This window comes from Muscardinus avellanarius (assembly GCF_963383645.1).
Source record: "Muscardinus avellanarius genome assembly, chromosome: 6".
Taxonomy (NCBI): Eukaryota; Metazoa; Chordata; class Mammalia; order Rodentia; family Gliridae; genus Muscardinus; species Muscardinus avellanarius.
The window spans coordinates 75,213,715-75,234,560 of NC_137791.1; the positions used below are offsets into that span (position 1 = coordinate 75,213,715).

The 20,846-nt window shown below is 42.1% G+C and overlaps 1 protein-coding gene across 1 annotated transcript in view; it reads right to left on the reverse strand.

Annotated features, from left to right (window-relative positions):
* Window positions 1–20,846, reverse strand: part of FRAS1 (Fraser extracellular matrix complex subunit 1) — a gene marked incomplete at its 3' end in the record, with an annotated part of 480,497 nt that overhangs the window by 230,390 nt on the left and 229,261 nt on the right. Inside the window, exon 15 of the mRNA XM_080697854.1 lies at window positions 4,741–4,884. Within this exon, the coding sequence (XP_080553980.1) occupies window positions 4,741–4,884 (144 nt within the window). The remainder of the gene's footprint in view (window positions 1–4,740; window positions 4,885–20,846) is intronic.

Genomic DNA, 20,846 nt, shown 5'->3' on the forward strand with positions numbered 1-20,846 from the left:
GTTAAATTGTCTTAGGAACCTAATAAATATACTCAAACCTACATGATAAACATACTTCAATGTCCACGAAGTCAAACTTAGAGAATATAAAAAAGGGAGACTTTTTCCCTAATTAGACATTGAGACATTAATACAAGGCGATGAACAAAATAGTGTGATAGTGGTACAAAAACAGAAATTCAGGCTACAGAACAGCTCAGACTAATCCATGTACATGTGAAAATTTAATCAATATAAAATAAAGCAAAAATGGTAAGACTGAATTACCATATAATATTGGATAGCGAAATGAAGAAAAATCAAACTGAATCCTTTCTTAAACTCACATATATAAATGAACTCCAGATGGATTGACAACCTGAGTTATGATAAAACTGTCAAATTGAAAGAAAAATGTAGGACAATTGATTTGTGAATGTTAGCAGTGTATCTTTTCCAACAAAAATTCAAAAGCAAAATTTTAAAGCAAAAAATGATGAATTAAATATTTCTGCTTAACAAAAGACATCTATCTATATTCAAAGTTAAAAAAGAATGTGAAAAATTGCATATTTGAAACTAATAACCATTAATATCTATAACATATAAGAAACTCCATAAAACGCAGCAAAGCCAATAGAACAACAGAAAAAAAGCATATTAAAAAGTAATTTATAATAGATGGAACTCAAAATCCAACAGGAGTTAATGATATGCTCAACATATTAATAATAAGAAAGAAACAAGTTAAATGAAATGTCTATTTTTTTACCAGAAAAAAATCAGTTTGAGGATGGTGGCCAGGACTGGTGATGAGACAGCCTTTATCCCTGGTTGTGCAGATCACACAGCTCTTCTGGAGAGCAATCTGCCACTACTTCACCAAACAAACAATACGCAGAGTTGAGGAACTAATGATTCTGCTTCTGGGTATACTTCCCAGGGAACCTCTCAAGCAAGTTCATACAGGGACTCATCTGAGGCTGTCACAGGTGCTCTCTGGTGATGGCTTGCAGATAGATTGGAGGAAGTCCATCACTGGGAAACTGAATGAGTGACGTGTGGGAATGCACGCGGGAGTGCTATGCAGCCCTGGAAGTGAAGGGCCAGATGGCAAAAAGACACAGGCAAATCTTAATACTACAGTGCTGAGTGAGAAAAGCTGGGACTTTGCAACAGGATATCATGAAAAATATTAAATGTACATGCACTCAAACCAAAACAGCCAGTTTAGGAAAGTTTATGGAAATGCAAACAAAAAAATTAATTAAAATGGTCTTGCCTGGGTGAGGAAAGGAAATGAGAATGAAAGAAAACAAAGAGAAGAAAAAGGAGAGGGAGAGGAGGGGGGGCGGAAGGGAGTGATGGGGGGGAGAGAGAATAGCTAACAGAAACCTTTGAACTTGAATTTTTATGTTAGCCAGAGTAAGAAAGCTCTTCATAATAGCACAAGCACTTGAAAGAATGAGGGGACTTTTTTTTTTTTAATTGCCATACCCTTTATATCTAATATTTGCAAAATCCAAGAAACGAACATCAACGAATGTGGTTACTAGAAGTTCTTTGGGGCTGGACATACTACTGTTTATAACAAACTATGCTAGGTTTTTCTCAGCACTTGACTTTGAGATTTCTACTGATATGGGGTGGTTGGCTATAAATTATTAAGCCAACGCCAGCTTGTCTTTATCTTGAATAGCACTAATCTGAATTGGAAATAAGTCACAGTTCTCAACATCTGATGTCTTAATTAATATTCTGATACCAATCAGTGATTTGGTTCATTGTTTTTTAATTAATTTTTATATTTTATTTTATTTTATCTTATTTTGTGTGTGTGGTACTGAGAATTAAACACAGGGGCATTCTACCTATAAGCCTACACCCCCAGCCCTATTTTTTATTATTTATTTTGAAACAAGGTCTCACTAAGTTGCAGAGGGCCTCACTACGTAGCTGAGGCTGGCCTCCAACCTGCAATCTTCCTGTCTCAGCCTCCCAAGTACTGAGATTACAAGCATGCACCACCATGCCCAGCCATTTTTATTAGTTCACTTTAGTTATACAGAATAATGGGCTTCATTGTCCTTTATTGACATATGCAAATACCATACTTTTATCATGTCCATCTTCACAGTTGTTTTAGAAAACATTTATAAGCCGGGCATGGTGGTGCATGCTTGTAATTCTAGCATTTGGGAGGCTGAGACAGGAGGATCACAGTTTGCAGACAGCCTCAGCTACTTAGGCCCTTTGCAACTCAGTGATACCCTGTTTCAAAATTTAAAAAAAAAATAGGGCTGAGGGTATAGCTCAGAGGTATAATGCTGCTAAGTTCCATCCCCAGTACCAAAAAAAAAAAGAAATAAAGAAAATAAAAGAAAAGAAAGAAAGGAAAGAAAGAAAGAAAGAAAGAAAGAAAGAAAGAAAGAAAGAAAGAAAGAAAGAAACTTTTTTTTTTTTTGGTGGTACTGGGGTTCCTGGAAACCCTTCTACCTCCAGGCTACACTCCCAGACCTATTTTTTATACTTTTTAATTTGGAAACAGGGTCTCTTAAGCCAGCACAGCTGGCTTTGAACCTGCATAATCCTCCTGTCTCCGCCTCCCAAGCATGGGGATTACAAGCGTGAGCCACCACGCCCGGCAGAAAAAAACTTTTATGGGAATGTTTCTGAAATTATTTGATAGAAACTTAGAGAACGCTAACAATTTTGTGGAGAGCATAGGCTCCGGTTTGTTTTGCTTTAATTAAAGGGCAGCACATCAGTCAATATCAAAGGCATCACACACATCTGGAATGGTGCAAAGCCTACAGCCTGTGTTCAGTAATTACTTGTTGATAAATGGATGCATCAGCTGATTCATGTGAACTCTGGCCCATTCTCCTATCTGGAAGTGTTCTTTCTGACACTTTCCAAAACGTATGCACATATTGTTTCAGATGTATGTTCTCTTTCCCTAAGCCACCTGCTCACCAGTCTTCATTTTTAATTCTTCCAGCCCATGAGAAGCTTTGACCGTCTTCAGAAACTCAACTTCTGAGGCCAAGCAGATTCCCAACGCTCACTGTTCCTACCATCTCACTTTAAACACATCTTTTCACCAGCAAAACTTAGAAAGCACTTTCTCAGTCCTGATAACACAGGCAAGTCTGGGTAGCAGGTCAGCGTCTCTGCTCCTGTCACTGACAGCAACCAGCCTCCTTGGGGACTTAAAGGGTAAACGCCTTTAGGCCTTTGGATTAGTGCAAATTTGACATCTGTCGACCTTTAGAGAATACATCTGGCTTAATTGAGCAGGAAAGTGATGCTGGCAGATAAAAGATGAACACATTGAAGTGGCTGGCAGCCTGGCCGTTCTTTCTCACATCTTTCCTGAATCCGCACAAAGCCACCTGTGACTCATCTACACCAACTGAGGTTTTTCACACCAGCAAAGCTGATGGATCTCTGCACAGCTCTCAGCGAGCAGCTGCGGAGGGCTCTCTCTCCTCCCTAAGACAAATGGATCCCGCGAATCTCAAGGATCATTTCATTTTTGCTGTTGCCCTGCTCAGGGACCAAAACGAGGACGACAACTTCAGAAGGTTTTATGGGCTGCACAATTTTCACTGATTTAGCGAACTCCGTAATAAAATAAATAAAAATAAAAATCACATGGCCTTTCTAAAGGTCTGACCATCACACGGTAAACTCAACTCAGACCTTCGTTGACTGTCAGGATGCTCCCTGTGGCCGCAGCACAAGGGCAGCCGACCCTTCGGAGGACTGGCAGGGAGACAAGGAAGGCGGGACTGGAAAGTGGGAAGGAAGAGAGGGAAGGGCAGAGGAGCACGAGGCCTTGTTCCATCAGCATGCGGCAGACAGTGGACAGAAGTGGCTCAGGAACCGTCACCATCCATAGCCACAAGTGGAAAAACTGATATGGAGAGATTGTGTAACTTGCTCAAGCTGTGCTGCCACGAGAAAACACTCATTGGGTTGACTCTTAGCAAGATGGCGAGCATGTCAGACATAGAATGACGATGACTGGAGCACCAACAGCAGAGGTGAGCCTGCTCTTGGGGAGCCTGAGTCTCTGTCACCATGGGTATTTGGAAGACAGTCTGGCATTCATGGAGTATTTGGGATTTGGGGACAGGAAGACCTGAGTGGGAGCCTGGTCCCTCTCCATACAGCTGCAGTCTGAGCAGGCAGCCTGGGCTGTGCTGTCTCCACCTGCTGAATGAGGCTGCATTGGGCACCCTGAGCTCTTAGGCCAATGACAGGGACCTCACTGGCCAGCCCCATTGAGTGGCTTCATAAACTACCAAGGGAAAATCAACATCGGCACTGGCAGTCATCCACATAGTCACTGAGCAAAGCAATGCTGGCTGTCAGTGCTACGATTTGAGCACAAGTGATGCTAGAAGAGAAAAAGGTGGCCAGGCATGGTGGCGCACGCTTGTAATCCCAGCATTCGGGAGGCTGAGACAGGAGGATCATGGTTCAAGGACAGCCTCAGCTACTTAGTGAGGCCCTTTGCAACTCAGTGAGACTGTGTTTCAAAATAAAAAATAAAAAAATAGGGCTGGTGGTGTAGCCCAAAGGTAAAATGCCCCTGGGTTCCATCCCTAGTACTGCAACAAAAAAAAAAAAAGAAAAGAAAGAAAAGAAGGAAGGAAGGAAGGAAGGAAGGAAGGAAGGAAGGAAGGAAGGAAGGAGAAGAAAAGGAAAGGAAAGAAAAGGGAAAGGTTTGCTGGGATCCCAGTCCGCACTTACCAGCACAGGTGCCCTGCCTGTTGTAGAAGCCGTCGCCGCAGCTGCTCTCACAGCCACCCTCTCTCAGCACTTGCAGGGGGTCTCTGCAGGCCAGGCAGTGCTTCTCCGTGGGGCCCCAGCAGCTGGCACAGGACTCGTGGCAGACTGCAGATGAACAGCAACATCAGTCAGTAAACAGCCCAGAGTGGAAAGGACCACTCGGCTCTCTTCTCCTACGGGTCTTAGAATTTCCAAGGATGATTTGGTGGGCTCTCTGGTCCCTAAACTGCTAAGCACCTGTGACGCCTCAAGAAGAACTGCACACTCCCAAGGGGAAAAGACGAAAGTAAGTAAGTACAACTTCAGTAAATGCTTACTAAGAGATTTGGAATGGGTGGCTTTGGAGTTAAAGGAGTTGCAGGGAAGGATATCATAATTTCCCAGGCAAAGATGGATTTTCTCATGAAATCAGATGGTCTTCCATCCCCTATCTTTTTGTATGAATACCACAAAGTATCAACAACAGAACAACCACCTCCTCCCCTCTCCTCTCCTCTCCTCTCCTCTCCTCTCCTCTCCTCTCCTCTCCTCTCCTCTCCTCTCCTCTCTTCCTCTCTCTCTCTCTCTCTCTCTCTCCCCACCCCTCTCTCCATTTTTCCATTTCCCTTGAGTCCCCTTTTCTCTGTTTTTTCACAACTCTGGCCTCCACTTCCCTTCATACCTACAATGTCTACCCTATACAAGTATCTAAAAAGACTCCTGAAGTTCAATTTCCCCTTATACCTCCAGGTACTAACTGTAGTTTGCTCCTAGACCAAAACTGTTACCTTAAGATTCCAAATTTTTTCTCTTTCAGTACCTGATTCATTTTTATTTTTATTTTTTTACTGTTCACACTTGCTCTTCACCTTAGCACTTCTGCAAAGAGAGGCCTAGCCCAAGTGATTGAAATTTTCTTTCTTCTTTTTCTTTCCTTTTTCTTTTTGTACATGAGATTAAATCCAGAGGCATTCTACCTCCAAGCCCCATCCCCAGCTCCTTTTTACTTAATTTTCAAATAGGGTCTTGCTAAGTGGCTGAGGGTTTCACTAAGTTGTTGAGGCTGGCCTGGCCCATAAACATTCTACCTCTTAGCTATACCCCTACCTCTGTTATTTTTTATATTGAAACAGGGTCTCACTATGTTGTCAAGAGCTTGATAAGCTGCTGAGACTGGCCTCAAACTTGTAATCCTCTTGTCTCAGCTTCCCAAATACTGGCATTACAGGTGTGTACCACCATGCCTGGCTAATACATCCTAATTTTCAAACATTCACCTCACAATGGAGCACAACTCCTTTCACAGAGGAACTGATTCCGATCAAAACCGTAGAGGGAATGAGTGTGTGTGCTGCTTGCAAGTGACTTGGTAATCATACCTTAGCAATCTAATTAGACATCCCTTTGGAGGTAGAAGATGGAATACCTACATTTCAAATTTCAAGATCCAATCCTCAGTTTTAAATTGCACAAGAAAGTGTTCATTTCAGACAAATCTTCTCCTCAGAAAATTTAAGATAATTAAAAATTGTGTTGAGTGCTAGGGAGTCTCTGAGATAAAGAGTAACAGTGGTGGGGGAGGTGGGACCCACTTTAGACAGATCTGAAAGGATGAGAAGTGAACAGCCACAGAGAGAGTCAGAGAACAGCACAGGCAGTGTTCTGGGGAAAGGACAGGGCCTGAGTGTGTGTTCAGGGAACAGAAGGTGGCGGCTGCTGGGGCACTGTGGGGCACAGTGGCACAATTCGTGGCTGGAGCCTGGCCGGGAGTGTGTGTGTGGGGGGGTGATCGAAGTTGACCTTGGAGAGGATGGAAATGAACTAAGGTTTTTATCCCAATTACGATGTGAAGTCATGAATGAGTTCATGCAAGATCAATACAAGGTCTGATTTAGATTTTTCAAAGCTCTCTCTGGCTGCCATGGAGTGAGGGTTTTAAGAAGTGTATGTCAGCAGGCAGACAATGTGAAGTCTGCCGGATTGTCTGAGTGAGAGATGATGAAGATTTGGACTCCTAGGTTAGGAAGGAGAAAAGGAGAAAGTTTCCTAATTTATTATCTGGTTATATCAAGAAACTGTAAGATTCACAAGGGCAGAGCCTGTTTCTATTCTCTTCTTTTTTTCTTTTTTTTTTTTTTTGTGGGTCTGGGGGTGGAACCCAGGGGCATTAGACCTCTGAGCTACACCCCATGCCCTAATTTTTTATTCTTTATTTTGAAACAAGGTCTCACTAAGTTGCAGAGGGCCTCACTAAGTAGCTGAGGCTGTCCGCAAACTGCAATCCTCCCGTCTCAGCCTCCCAAATGCTGGGATTACAAGCGTGCGCCACCACGCCTGGCTTGTTTCTATTCTCTTAACACTGAGCCAAGCACACCGCTTGGTACTTTATAAACATCTCTTGATGTTAACTTCATTAACTCCTTATTTGCATCTTAGATAGTTTATACAGGAATACTTTTCAAGTTTCAGATAAACTGCTGACACTCCTGATTATAAAGATGTGGATGGAGGTACCTCAGTAAAAAATTCCACCCTCAACACAAATGGAATATGGTCAGCATTTATTCAGCCAACCTGATCACTGACTGTAGCCATCATCTGAAGCGTCTGTCCCTGGACAGACCTTTGCCTCACACACTTCAGAGTTGATCCAAAGCCACTGCCAAGCAACCAACCAACCAAACACCATGCCTCATCTCATTTTTAGCCAGGTCTCAGGCCGATCAACCTTCAACAGGAGCAGCTACTATATGCTAGACTCTGCACTGGCCCACAAGACCGGCCCACCTAGCCACAGGTAAGCATGTCTCCTGAGGCCTGAGACAGAACACTTGACATGCTCCACTAGGGAGGGAAACTAAAAAGGCAGCCGAGGCCAAACCTCTAAGGCCAATTAGTCCAAGTAAGAACCGAAAGCCGCCACCTATGAAAGAGTTTCAATCAGGGTGTTGGAATGATGACACCTTTCCTTTTTTAGAGAGTTCATTCTGTCAGTAGGAAGAAGACAGGGTAATTAGCTCAAGACATTTTTAGGGGTTGAAGTTATCTTTGTCCAGGAGTTACAGAGTTAGACAAGAAATGAAAGCAGAGCTCCCTAGCGTTCTCTTCAATGACTGGCTCAACGGCTGTACACTCAGCCCTATTAATTATTAAAACAATAAAATACCTCAAAACTGACTAGTAAGTCCCTTTCCCTAATATGCTGGCTTCCTCCTGAGGAACTCTGGTCCATATCACGCCCCATCTGAATCTGTGTCAAATACTTCTTGTGAAACATTTTCAATATCTCCCATGGTGTTAAGAATCAGACCAGGGACCAAATTATGAGGAGCATTGCCCTGTAAACCTATGTACTCTCAAAAACTGATACCTACTGAACTTCTCAGCCTGTCCCCCACCACCGCCACCACACACACACGTACACATGCCATTGGACAGGGTCCTGCACATGCAATTGCCTGTTCTTAGGCACTGCAACTCCATGTCTTTCCTTAGCCTTTGGAACCTCACTTGCACTTCAGAGGCCTCCTAAGTTGCCACTGCCTTGATAATGCTCTGCTGAAGCTGTCTAAAGAAAGTTAGTTACTCTTCTCTGTGTTCCTGAAGCACGTCATACATGCCTCTCTTACAGTATATATCCTGCCGCTCCATCACAAACCAATCCCCTTTCGTTGGCAGAGTAACTTCTCAACCGAGGACCACATTTTAGTCCTCTTAAGCCCTCAGTGTCCAGATTGATGCCTATTACACATCCAGTACTCATTAAATGTATGCTGAATGAATGCATAGCAGAATTTTAAAATTTGTTATGAAAATTCAACCTATTCATTTCCTTCTAGTGGAAACAATGAACCACAGTATCATAGTCTTAAGATAGAATAACTTGCTGGGCGTGGTGGGGCAGGCCTGTAATTCTAGTACTTGGGACACTGAGACAGGAGAATCACAGATTCAGAGCCAACTGTAGCAACTTAGTGAGTCCCTGTTTCAAATAAAAAATTGAGCTGGAGGTATAGCTCAGAAGTACAATGCCCCTGGGTTCAACCCCTAGTATCAAAATATATACATATACACACAGACGTAAATATGTGTGTATGTATGTATGTATATATAATAACTTAAAGTACATAAATTTGTTATAAAATTTACTCTACAAATGCTGATCTGCTTCAGTAGATGATATGCTTCAGAAGTCCAGATCTGCTTCTGAAGATGAATACTCATGGTGCATCTATTTAGACTGGCACTTCTCTTTTCTTCGTATAGGACAAAAGGCCAGTTCCAAGGTCAGGCACGATGGCAGACTGTGCTGAACTGTCATTTCTTAGGACAACACACTCCCTCTGTGTTTTGCAACCGATTTTTAATTTCTAATACTGAACATATGCTGCTGCAGATTATCTCTTCTTGCAGGCTTATTTTACATGTGGCTTTTATTCCATTTTGGGCTATTATGAAAAGTGAAAGGTCACTTCCTGACTTTTCACCATAATTTCTCTTAGTAATACATTTCAGATCACTCGGGGGTTTGAATTGTGTAGTGTGAAAATTGCGGCCATAAATTTTTTAAAGGGTGAATAATGGAAAGCCATCCTCCTATCTCGCACGCAGTAGATAATTTATTTGGGAAGGCCCCCGACTTTTCTGGAGCATAACAAGACATGTGTTGGCTTGTCAAGCAATTTACTTCAAAAATAAAAAGCAACACATTGCTTTTCTTTTGTCATCTCTATATTGAAACCTTACTCTGAAAATAATAAACTTCTTCCGTACTTGATAATTTAGAAATAGAAAATTGCTTTAAAGTTTTTTTTTTTTAAACTGTATTTCCCTAAAAATAAAATGCAGCCCCTTTTCAGGAAACCATTACCCATAGCAACTTATTTTCCAGAAAGTCTTTCCAGATAGCAGGCAGGGGATCAGATACCCACAAGCTGGGTCTTCAGATCAAACTGTCCCTTCAGGATAGAAAAAGGGCTTCAGTCACCTCTTCCAGGGGCTCCTGGAAAGAGGCATCTGGGAATTAGCACTGGATCTGTCGGTCCCCTCAGATTCACCACTGAGGCCCCATTGCCCAGGCGCCTGGACTCACAATGCCGTAGCAGCAAGCCAAAGCCACACGTCATTCTGTTTGTTGTACATTCTGAGACAAAGGCTAGCTTTCACTCTCATGCCACACATGACCAGGAAGCACTTGCCAAGGCCCACCTTACTATTAGGAAACCATGGGTAAATTTTCAATAAGACGCCCATACTGGATGATTTTTTTTCTATCTTAAACTCAACTTTACTGTTTCCTGGTTTTCTACCCTGTAAAGTAGATATAATATTTGTTGTACCTAATTCATGAGGACAGGGTGAAATGATGCACTTGAAAAAGCAAAGGCCATCGTATGCGTTGCTATGAGCAGTTTAAGAGAGGCGTAGCACATCTTGCCTCAACTAGTATCCAAAGCAAAGATGCTTTCAAGGGAGCAGGTGTCCAGGCATGGTTGTGCTTGCCTGTAATCCCAGCACTTTGGAGGCTGAGACAGAAGAACCACAGATTTGAAGGTGGGAAACAGGAACTTCATGAGACTCTGTTTCAAAATTTAAAAAGAATTAAAGGGATGGGACCATAGCTCAGAAGTAAAGCATCCCAGTGTTCAGTTCTCAGTATTATGAAAATAAATACATAGATAAAAAATAAATAAGGCAAGTGGTCCTGCCATATGAACCAGAGGGTAGTAAAGACTCCAGGGAAGGCAGATTCATTTATAAAGGGGAGAACTGGAACCTTTGAGGATCATTCCAACAGCTACACAAAGAGGACCTGGCCTTTCCCTGAGGCCTCACTCCAAGCTCTTTCTTTCAACCTCTACTCTACAATAGAAGTCCTTTGGGAAGTGACTTGAAATAGCTCGGTGAGATGCAGATGCCTGGAAGACTACTCCCCACTCCCTCACCTCCCGAGCCCCTACTCACACAGTCCACAGCCCTGTGAGAAGGCTGGTTACCTAAGAAGTACAAATGCCACACATTTAAAAGGAGAAGTTCAGGAGTGATCTGTAAAATGACCATTTGTAATCCTTTGGCTTCAATCTTCCATCCCCTCCCAGACCAGGGTCCTACCTCCCTCTTGCCTCCCTCTGCCAACAGCCTTTGTCCTGAAAGGAGAAGGCCCAGTCTACATGTAGTCTGAAAACCCACTAAGTACTTGACAGGGTTCACAACTGAAGCAAATACAAACATGAAAAAAATCTACAGTTCACAAACAGCCAGAGATATTGCTGTTATCAATATCTTAGGCAGAGCTACCTAAGAGATGAGTAGTAACTAGAAACAATGGATCAGCTACACACAGCAGTGTGTATGTACCACAGACACGGTGCTTAGTGAGGAAAAACGGATGGACTGAAATATCCACCTAGCAGCATTTACTAATATTTGCAGGAATACCGAACAGAACACTCGCACACCAAAAAATATATATACACACTAAAGTGCATTACAACAAGTACTCAGGTGGGGACTGGGAAGGAACTAAGAATGGAGTATAAGAAAAAGAGGAATAGATAAGCAGAGGAACAGATAGAAAAGAAAAAGAACAGCCTGGCCTAGTCCAGTGATGAGAATGACCAGGAACTGGCGAGTATGACTGATTCAACCTGCTTCATGTGAATCCCAAAAATAAGTAGAAGAAGAAGAAACTATCAAACAAGTTCTCTTTTGCATGAATCACACTGACAAATTTAAGAACTGCTGTACCTAGTGTTGACAAGCGTGGTAACAAGAAGGCGCTCACACATTTCTGTGAGTGCAAATTAATAAGACTTAAAAAAAAAGAGAGCAACATGTTAGTACAAAGCAAAAAGCTTCAAAATGTATAGATATATGCTGGAACCTATCAATCGCTTATCTAAAAATTTACTAAAACTGTCTACCACAATTTCTACTGAAATGTTTCCATCGTAGTTATTTATGCTAAATTAAGAATAGATATCAAACAACAAAAGACTGGTTAAATGGATGCTTTGCCAGAAATGAAAAGTTGTACAACAGCTTTAAAATCAGATGTAGAAGGATAAGAACTAACACGATGAAAGCAGGCACTGGAACTAGAGTGGGACTTCACTTTGGAAAAATTAATGGGTGCATGTTTATAGACATGTAGAGACATTCCTAAATTAGGAGGACCACAGCAAAATACTAACAGAAGTAATATAGAAGAGTTTGAGTTAGCGATTTTTGCTGACTTTTTTATTTTACCTTATATGTTATCGCTTTTACCAAAGTCTCTTTTGGAATAAACATGAATTCATTTGGTATATAGGAGGAAAATTACTAAGGACAAGGACCATATCCTTCTCCCTAAGGCACATGCTAGGTAAATAGCTAGTTAATTTATTAACCATGCTTGGGGTACAGTTGAATGATTTGAATTTTTATCAGTGTCAGTGTCTTCTGTAGAGACAGAGAAATGAGTTCTTCACTGATAAAAGCTTTGGCAGGTCCACACAGAGAGAGATTTTTACAAGCAGGCTGGCTTTTCATTGGTTTAAATGTCAGAGAATCAAGGTAGATATTCAGCTCACCAGGAAGCGTGCGTGCGTGTGTATGCATGTGTGTGTGTGTGTGTGTGTGTGTGTGTGTGTGTGTGTGTGTGTGTGTTTTACTAGGATTGATCCCAGGATCTCACTAAGTTGTAGAGACCTGGCCTCAAACCCACAATCCTATTGTGTCAGCCTCCCAAATAAGGCATGTACAATGACTCCTGGCTACCAGAAACATTCTTAAAGATATCCCTTCTAGAAACACTTCCATTTACATTATGTACAAATGTGAGACTGCCTGTGTGAATCTCAATATCAATATCACCTAGAGGGAAGGAGGAAAATGGGGAAGAAACAGGGAGAAAGCGCACCAAGTGCTGTGGCATGTCCCAATATCACTATGAACTACATTATGATGTGAGACTATTATAAAAGTAAAAAAAAAAAAAAAAAAAACAATCCTTCTAGCTCTTGCATCTCCACCTCCACCTCCACCTCCACCACCTAACCTACAACCCAAGTGCATGCCAATCGTTTGCAAACACCTAGTTTCCCAACTTCCATTCATCCACTGAGACACTGACAACCCAGTGGCCCCTGTGATCCTCTACACCCTGTAACCCTCTCCTCTGTTCATTGAATGACTACTGACTTCTCCAATCTGTTTGCCTAAGGAAATTGAAAGCCAAAGGAGAGACCACCAAGAGAACACAGCATTTGACAGGGAGTGTTCTCAGATTTCCTGGCTAAGCCAGCATGGCTGGCCCAGATTTTAGACACCAACAGGGAGGCACTGCTAGCTCTGTGGGTAGCGTGGAAAGGGAGGAAGGGGCAGAGAGAGGAAGGACACATGTCATAGAGTGTAGCTAAAATAACTAAGAATTCTAGAAACTGGGCAGACAGCCAGAAGGCTTGTTACTAGTCTATAATCCATCGCTGAAATATTTGGGGGGCTCAGATTTGCCAGGAAGAATGGGATCTGTCTGGAAGATACACTCCCTTGCATTTGTGGCAGGCTTTCTCTGCCGGTCTGGGATGGTTTTGTTCTATTTGTCTCTTGGCATAGAAAGCAAGGGTCTACAAGCAGCACAGACAAATGCCAAACACAGCCTATCTACTGCTAAAGCAGAGGTCCCGGGCAAAATATCACCAGCTGCTCCTTCCTTCTCCTTTCTATTTATCCTGCACATGAATATCCAGAGAGAAGGCACTTGGAATGCCACTGCTAACCTGCCTTGCTGGGTCTCGTTTACTCAAGAAAAACACTCTACGAAGGCAATCCTCCCTTCCACATGGCATAAAACACTTCTTGGATGCTACCCAAGTTCCAACTACAGTTGATTTTAAAAGTCATCCTGCCAGCATCTAACTATTCTAAAGATCAGAAACATAGAGAAGAAAAAGGGTGTGGGGGAAAAGAGAAATTTTGTACTTTTCCTGAGGCCACACCTAGCCAGGAATTGCTGACAAGGAGTAAATAATAGGAGCTAAGTAGAAGACAGGCCACCTGTAAGCAAAGCCTAGACATGCCCATACATTCCTGTCCTTTCTTCCCCATGCAATCGCACGACACATTTTTTTTCCCAATCAAAAAGTGTTCCGGTCAGGCATGGTGGTGAAGACTTGTAACCCCAGTACCTGAGAGACTAAGACAGGATGATCGTAACTTCAAGGACAACCTGAGCAACTTGATAAGACCCTGTTTCAAAATAATAAAATAAAATTGGGCTGGGAGTGTAGCTCAGAGGTAGAATGCCTGTTAGTTCAATCCCCGGTGCTACCATATAAAGAAAAAAAAGTATTCCAGAATGCCTACATGTACAGAGGACTGTGTGAAATTTACAAGTATAAGACGTGTCCCTGCCTCAATAGTCAGTTACTTCCCATCATATCCCTTTTAAACTGTCTTTATAGAACTGATAATGATAATTCACAAAATGCTAGCTATCTGAAATGCCCTTGTTCACTCATTTAGGGACATACTTCTCCCACTACAGAAGCAAGTTCCTTAACCACAGGGAAGTTGTCTGTTCTCTCCGTGGCCCTGGTGCTCAGAAAAAGACCTGGTGCACAGAAGAGGCTCGACAAGTATTTGTTGCATAAACAGAAGAGAAGAGACAGGAATATCACTTGAAGCAATAAATCCTTTTACAGAATAGTCAGCAACTATGTAAGAGACCGTGACTGCTGTAGAATGCCAAAGAAGGTCTGAACAACGTACAGGATTTAAAGAGCAGGAGGAAATGAGTGAAGACGCATGGCAGGAATGTGCAGGGCCCCCAGTCTGAACGAGTGCCCTGCCAATGAAGTTGGGCTTGACACTTGGATTCTGGGATGTGTTGTAGGAGCCGTGGAGACTGCCAGTTTGAAAATGACTAGCCTAACCAAGGCTAGTCTTCCTGAAGACTTCTAAACAGTAGCTTCATAGATATGTGTCACTGGGAGAATGGATGAAAAAATGTGGCATATACTCACAATGGAATCTTACATATTCATAAAAAAGAGCAAAGTTATGTCATTTGCAAGAAAATGAAAACTAAAGAATGGTATGCTAAGTAAGGTCAGCCAGTCTCAGAAAGTCGAGGGTCTCATGTTTTCTCTCATTTGTGGAAGCTAGAGAAATAGGGGGGAAAGCAGGCTTGGGAAAGGGAACAGTTCAAATAATGTCCTGTCCATATGAGAAGGTATCACTAACCTGTACAGGGAGGGAGGAGGAGAAAGCAGGGTTGAAGACAGTGGCTGATATGCCAAGAGGTGTGTGTGTAGGTGGATGTATAATTGACTTTATTTTGAATCTCACTATGATGCATAATTACAATGCACTAGTAAAAGTATATTTAAAAAGTGCCTTTGACAAGAAGTCCACCAGGGCAGAGCTGGGCCAGGCTAAGTTGCTGCTGAAACACAAAACCAAGACCCGTTAAAGACTTCGCTGCTCTGGACCTGGCTCCAAGGGGTCAGCACTCCATTTCCTGAAACAATGGGCTGCTCTAGTCAACCACAGTTCCAACGAATAATTAACTTTAAAAGTGCCCCTGCTCAAAGTGCAGCCTTTCAATCTCAATGAGGTCAGCACCCTATGCGTAAACTTTGCAGGTTTTCTCGTATGCTTTTCCTCTAAATATAACCTACTATTGGCTAAAAGCAAATATAGAATCTCTTCATTTAATCTAAGCATATAAAGAAAATAAAAGGACTTTAACTTGTTGTAAGGAATATGGTAAACTGTCTCTACATCATATTTACTTTTCCATGATATATAAAAGTATATTTTAAGTCAGAAATTAATGTCACAAAACACCTTTTTTTGTTTCTTCTTTTTTGTTTTTTTCTTTTTTTGGTACTTGAGGTTGAAGCCAGAGGCATTCTTGCTCCAAGCTACACTCCCAACCCTATTTTATTTTTTATTTTGAAACAATCTCTATAAGTTGCTGAGGCTGACCTTGAGCCTGGGATCTTCCAGTCTCAGTCTCTCAAGTACTAGGATTATAGGCATGGGCTATGATGCTCAGCTTCCTTATTTCTTAATGTAAGCCATTTGGTTTTTATCTCCATAGGCTGACAAATAAAGGAAAAGTTCCTGCCATACCTGTAGCTGCCTTTATTATCTACATACTGTATGTCAATTATTATATATACATTTTTTTCTTTTGCAGTACTAGGGATAGAACCCAGGGCATTTTAACTTGAGCTACACCCCCAGCCCTATTTTTTTTATTCTTTATTTTGAAACAGCGTCTCACTGAGTTGCAAAGGGCATCACTTAAGTAGCTGAGGCTGTCTGTGAACCGCAATCCTCCTTTCTTAACCTCTCAAATGCTGGGATTACAAATGTGTACCACCATGCCTGGCATAATATATACACTAATTGAACATTTTTGCTAACCCTAATAATAATGGTTTAAAGTATATAATATTATCTCCATGTTATAGGTGAGGAAATTAAGGCTGGAAGAGATTAAACAACTTGACCAAAGCCATAGAGCAATAAGTGGTAGAATAGAGATTCCAAATAATCCCATACTGCCAGGCGTGGTGGTGCACACTTGTAATCTCAGCGCTTGGGAGCCGGAGACAGGAGGATCGTGGAGGTTCGAAGCCAGCCTTGCTGGCTTAAGGGACCCTGTTTCCAAATTAAAATATAAAATAGGTCTGGGAGTATAGCCCAGAGGTAGAAGGGTTTCCAGGAACCCCAATACCACCAAAATAAATAAATAAATAAATAAATAATCCCATTCCACCAAAATAAATAAATACCACCAAAATAAATAAATAAATAAATAAATAAATAAATAATCCCATTCCTTATAGTACTATAAAAAATGGGCAATCACAAAAACAAAAGTCCACTCTCTTGATTTGTTACATTTCAATATGTAAAAACACAAAGAACCCAAATACAGAATACATCAAAGATGCTTGCTGCCTTTGTTTTGTCTGCTTGTTGTTTGTTTTATCTTTACTTCTCTGTAAGCAACACTAACCTGCTTTGATTGCCAGTTTGTTTTAGCCAAAATCTGAGTCTTAGTTATCTTCACACTCTCAGGGCCTAGAGCAGTGGTCAAAAGAGAATGAAAAGCTGGCTGTGGTGATGCACACGTGTAATGCCAGTACTTGAGAGACTGAGACAGGGGGATCCGAGTTCATGGCCAACCTCAGCTACTTAGTAAGACCCTCTGCAATTCAGTGAGACCCTGTTTCAAAATAAAGAATAATAAATTGGGCTGGAGGTATAGCTCAGAGGTAGAATGCCCCTGGGTTCCATCCCTATCACTAAAAAGAAAATGAGGGAGAAAGAGAGAATGAAGGGGGTAAAGAAGAGAAAGGGAGTATGGAAGAAAGACCATGGGATGCAGACATCCAGGTCTCTGAATGCATAATGGAGGGCTTACCCGGCACCATCTCCTAAATGATATACATGAATGTACTTGCTTAATCTTCATGGCAATGCTAAGTGGCAGATATTATTGTCTCTCAATTTCACCCAGCAGCAACTGAAGCATAAAGTTAAAGACTATATAGGTGGCAGAGCCAAGATTAGGGTCACGTGGCTTGGCTGTGGAGCCTAAGCTCTCAGCACTGGGCCACGCTCTCTCCCAACTCTGGGCCTGCAGAATGGAGGGAACATGAGCCCGAGGGTGCACACAGCTCCATCCTTGGGCATTCGGGAATAATTTAATTTTTAAGTAGACAAACTGAACGTTGAAACGCATATAAAAATGGGCTAAATTCTACTCTTCTGCCTTCAGAGATTACAGTCTTATGAGCTCATTTTGAATGAATCTTGCATGGTATGTGTTGTTGATCGTTTTAGCTTTTCCTTTTATAGGTGTTTACGTATAACCTTTGTGTGCACAGTTTATGGTTCCACCAGAGTGGAAGTAGTAACTGAAAAAAGGGCAAAAGAAGCAAAGAAAAATGTTCTCAGAGCCAGGCGTGGTGGTGCACACTTGTAATCCCAGCGCTTGGAAGGCTGAGACAGGAGGATCGCACAGGTTCAAAGCCAGCCTCAGCTACTTAGTGAGGCTCTCAGCAACTTAGTGAGACCACTTCTAAATAAAATACAAAATAGGCTGGGGGTATAACCTGGAGGTAGACGGATCCTGGGCTCCATCCCTAGTACCACAAAAAAATATATATATATATTCTCAGGATCTGGAGAGTTCAATCTGGATTCGGGTTTAGATTTAGTACTAGAGTTTTTAAGATGAGCTACTGTAATCCTTACTTTAGTAGAAAGAACGGAATTAATTCAGGACAAGTGGTACCAGGAGCCACAAAGGAAGTGCACAAAATCAGGTAGTATGGTGGGGAAGGAGGGTCAAGGAGCATCCAAGCATACATGGAACATGGATAAAGCCTGACCGTGAGCTGCAGGTGATTACAGGGTGGGCCTTTAATTTCCAGAATGGGTCAGAACAGACACATAGCAGGGACAAAATTAAAAGCCCTGTCCTGCCAGGCATGGTGGTGCAGGCTTGTAATCCCAGCGCTTGGGAGGCAGAGACAGGAGGATCGCGCAGGTTCGAAGCCAGCCTCGCTGGCTTAACAGACCGTGTTTCCAAATAAAAATATAAAATAGGTCTGGGAGTGTAGCCTGGAAGTAGAAGGGCTTTTAGGAACCCCAGTACCATAAAAATAAAAAAGCCCTGTCCTAGGACCTGAGGTACACAGAATAAGAGAGTCTAAGGTTGTACAAGGTGGGTTAGAGGGGACAGTGAGCCAGATCTAGCCCAGAAAAGGCAACTTACGTATTGCCCATCTCGAATTTAGGTTGTTATAAAAACTGGGTAGTTTTGTTATAACAATGATTGAATCATCAAACTTCAAAATTGGGGAAGCCACTGGAAATGAAACAGGTATGGGGTACATAATGTAGTCTATAATTACAAAATTATTTAATTATTTTTGTACTAGGGATTGAACCCAGGGGCATACTGGGGATTGAGCTAGACCCCAGCCCTATTCTACTATTTTGAAACAAGGTCTCACTGAGTTCTGGAGGGCCTCATAAGTTGCTGAGGCTGGCTGTGAACTTGCAATTCTCCTGTCTCAGCCTCCCAAGTGCCAGGGTTACACGTGTGTGCCAGCACATTTGGCTCAACATTATTTAGTTTAATCAAGTCCAAGACATAACAATAATGTTGATATATGCACACTTGTTTATATGCATAGGTGAGTGTGTGTGTGTGTGTGTGTGTGTGTGTGTGTGTGTGTGTGTATACCACCAAACTCAACAGGTGAGGGAAAATGATAAGAGCCCCTGAGGATGAGACTGTCTGGTAGGACTCTGTCTCTATTACCCCCTCTGGTTTACATGCTCCTACTCTTGCTGAAAAGCCTTATTCCTGGGCTAGTTGGCCCTAGTCCATATTTTTAATTCTGCCCTATATGCAACATAGTAAGCACGAATATTAATCAGGTAGTTTCTGTTAATTAGTTTCCTCAGCTCAGTGTTCACTTTCTTTTGGTTTTGATGTGTCAATAAAGCAGAAAATTATCCCCACCATAGCATAAATGACCCTGCCAAAGGAAATCAATCCAGAACAACTCACACTTATCAAAATGGCAGGCTTCCTTCTGAAAAGCTTAGAGCGCATTGGAAGAGCGCTGGCTGACTGACCCACTTCCAAGGTCGGCGGAGAAAAGTCAACAAAAATGGTATAAGCACAAGTGCTGCAAAAAAAGTTTCAATGCTGAGAAAGCTTATTTGCAAATATGATTTCGGCAGTTTCGGTGCCAAGATAGTATATGAAAATTGATCACAAATCTAGCTTTAATTTTTAAGATCACTTACCCTCTTTCTCTCTCTTTCTCTCTCTCTCTCCTCTTGCTGTTTTTTCTCCTTATTTTATGCATAAAAATGCAACCAGCCTGAACTAAAGCAAATTGGTTTAATTCCCTGGAGGGAGCATGAACAAATTTTCCCAGCAACTTTCTACTAGAGGCATTTGTGTGTGGATATGCGGATGGAATGAGAAGCAGGGAGTGACATAAACCAGTAATCAAATGAAACATTACCCATTGCAAAATGCCCTAAAACAGCATTAGCATCACCAATTAAAACAGGAAGCATAGGAGAAAGGAAAATGGGCCCCCCCAAAAAAAAGAAAAAAAAATGTAGGGGCACCCGGGTGTCATAGTAGGTTGAGGTAGTGTAGAAGGAGGACAATCTAGGGGAATTAATTTTCTTTTAAAGGCAAGTCAGTTACAAGAGTACCAGCAGGAGGTCTCTTTGATGGGAAAGAAGAAAGGAGTAGGGAGTACATTCAATAATTTCATCAAATTGAAATTTCAGCAGTTTACCTAAATTGCCCAACTATTAGACACTTAGGCATTTATATGTGCCTGCTTTGAGCCTGTTTTAAAATAACAGGTAAGTAGAATACAATAAACTCTAAGCACTGAGAATTTTCTTTTTCTCTTTTACACTGAAACTGCTATGGAAACATTGGTCCTTCAAGGACCATCCAGGGCATGATGAATCACCCTACACTTGTTCAAATGTTGAGCACTTTGTACAGCCCTTAATGCTAGGAGGCAGAGGTTCATACGATGCACACCTGAACTTCAGAGAGCCCGCAAGCCAAACTCAGACGCCATCCTGACTTCAATGTTCTATACCATGACTCGTCACAGTCATGATTTTACCTTTCATAAGCATTTCTACAATCCCATGGTTCTGATTCTGGCACATGACCAGGAACGGAGGGAAGCAACAGCCCCTTCTACACGGGACCTGGTACGCATGGCCCTGGTGCTCCTTAGCTTGTGCAGCTGAGGCACACCAGGCACTTGTCCTCCTTTTCCTTCCAAATGACTTCCCTGAAAATCTAATCAAATATGTGAAAGAGAGAAGCATATTACCCTCTCCTCACATTGGCCCACCTGCTGATTCTCATCAGAGACCCACCCTCCTCCTCCTCAGCTGCAAAGAGCAGCTACCACAGCATGGCAGCCAAGACCCTGCCCTGGCTCATCGCCTTTTCAGAGGTACCTGCCACAAATACCTGGCCTAAGAGTCTGGGCACATCTTAATTACCGGTCTTCCTTGAG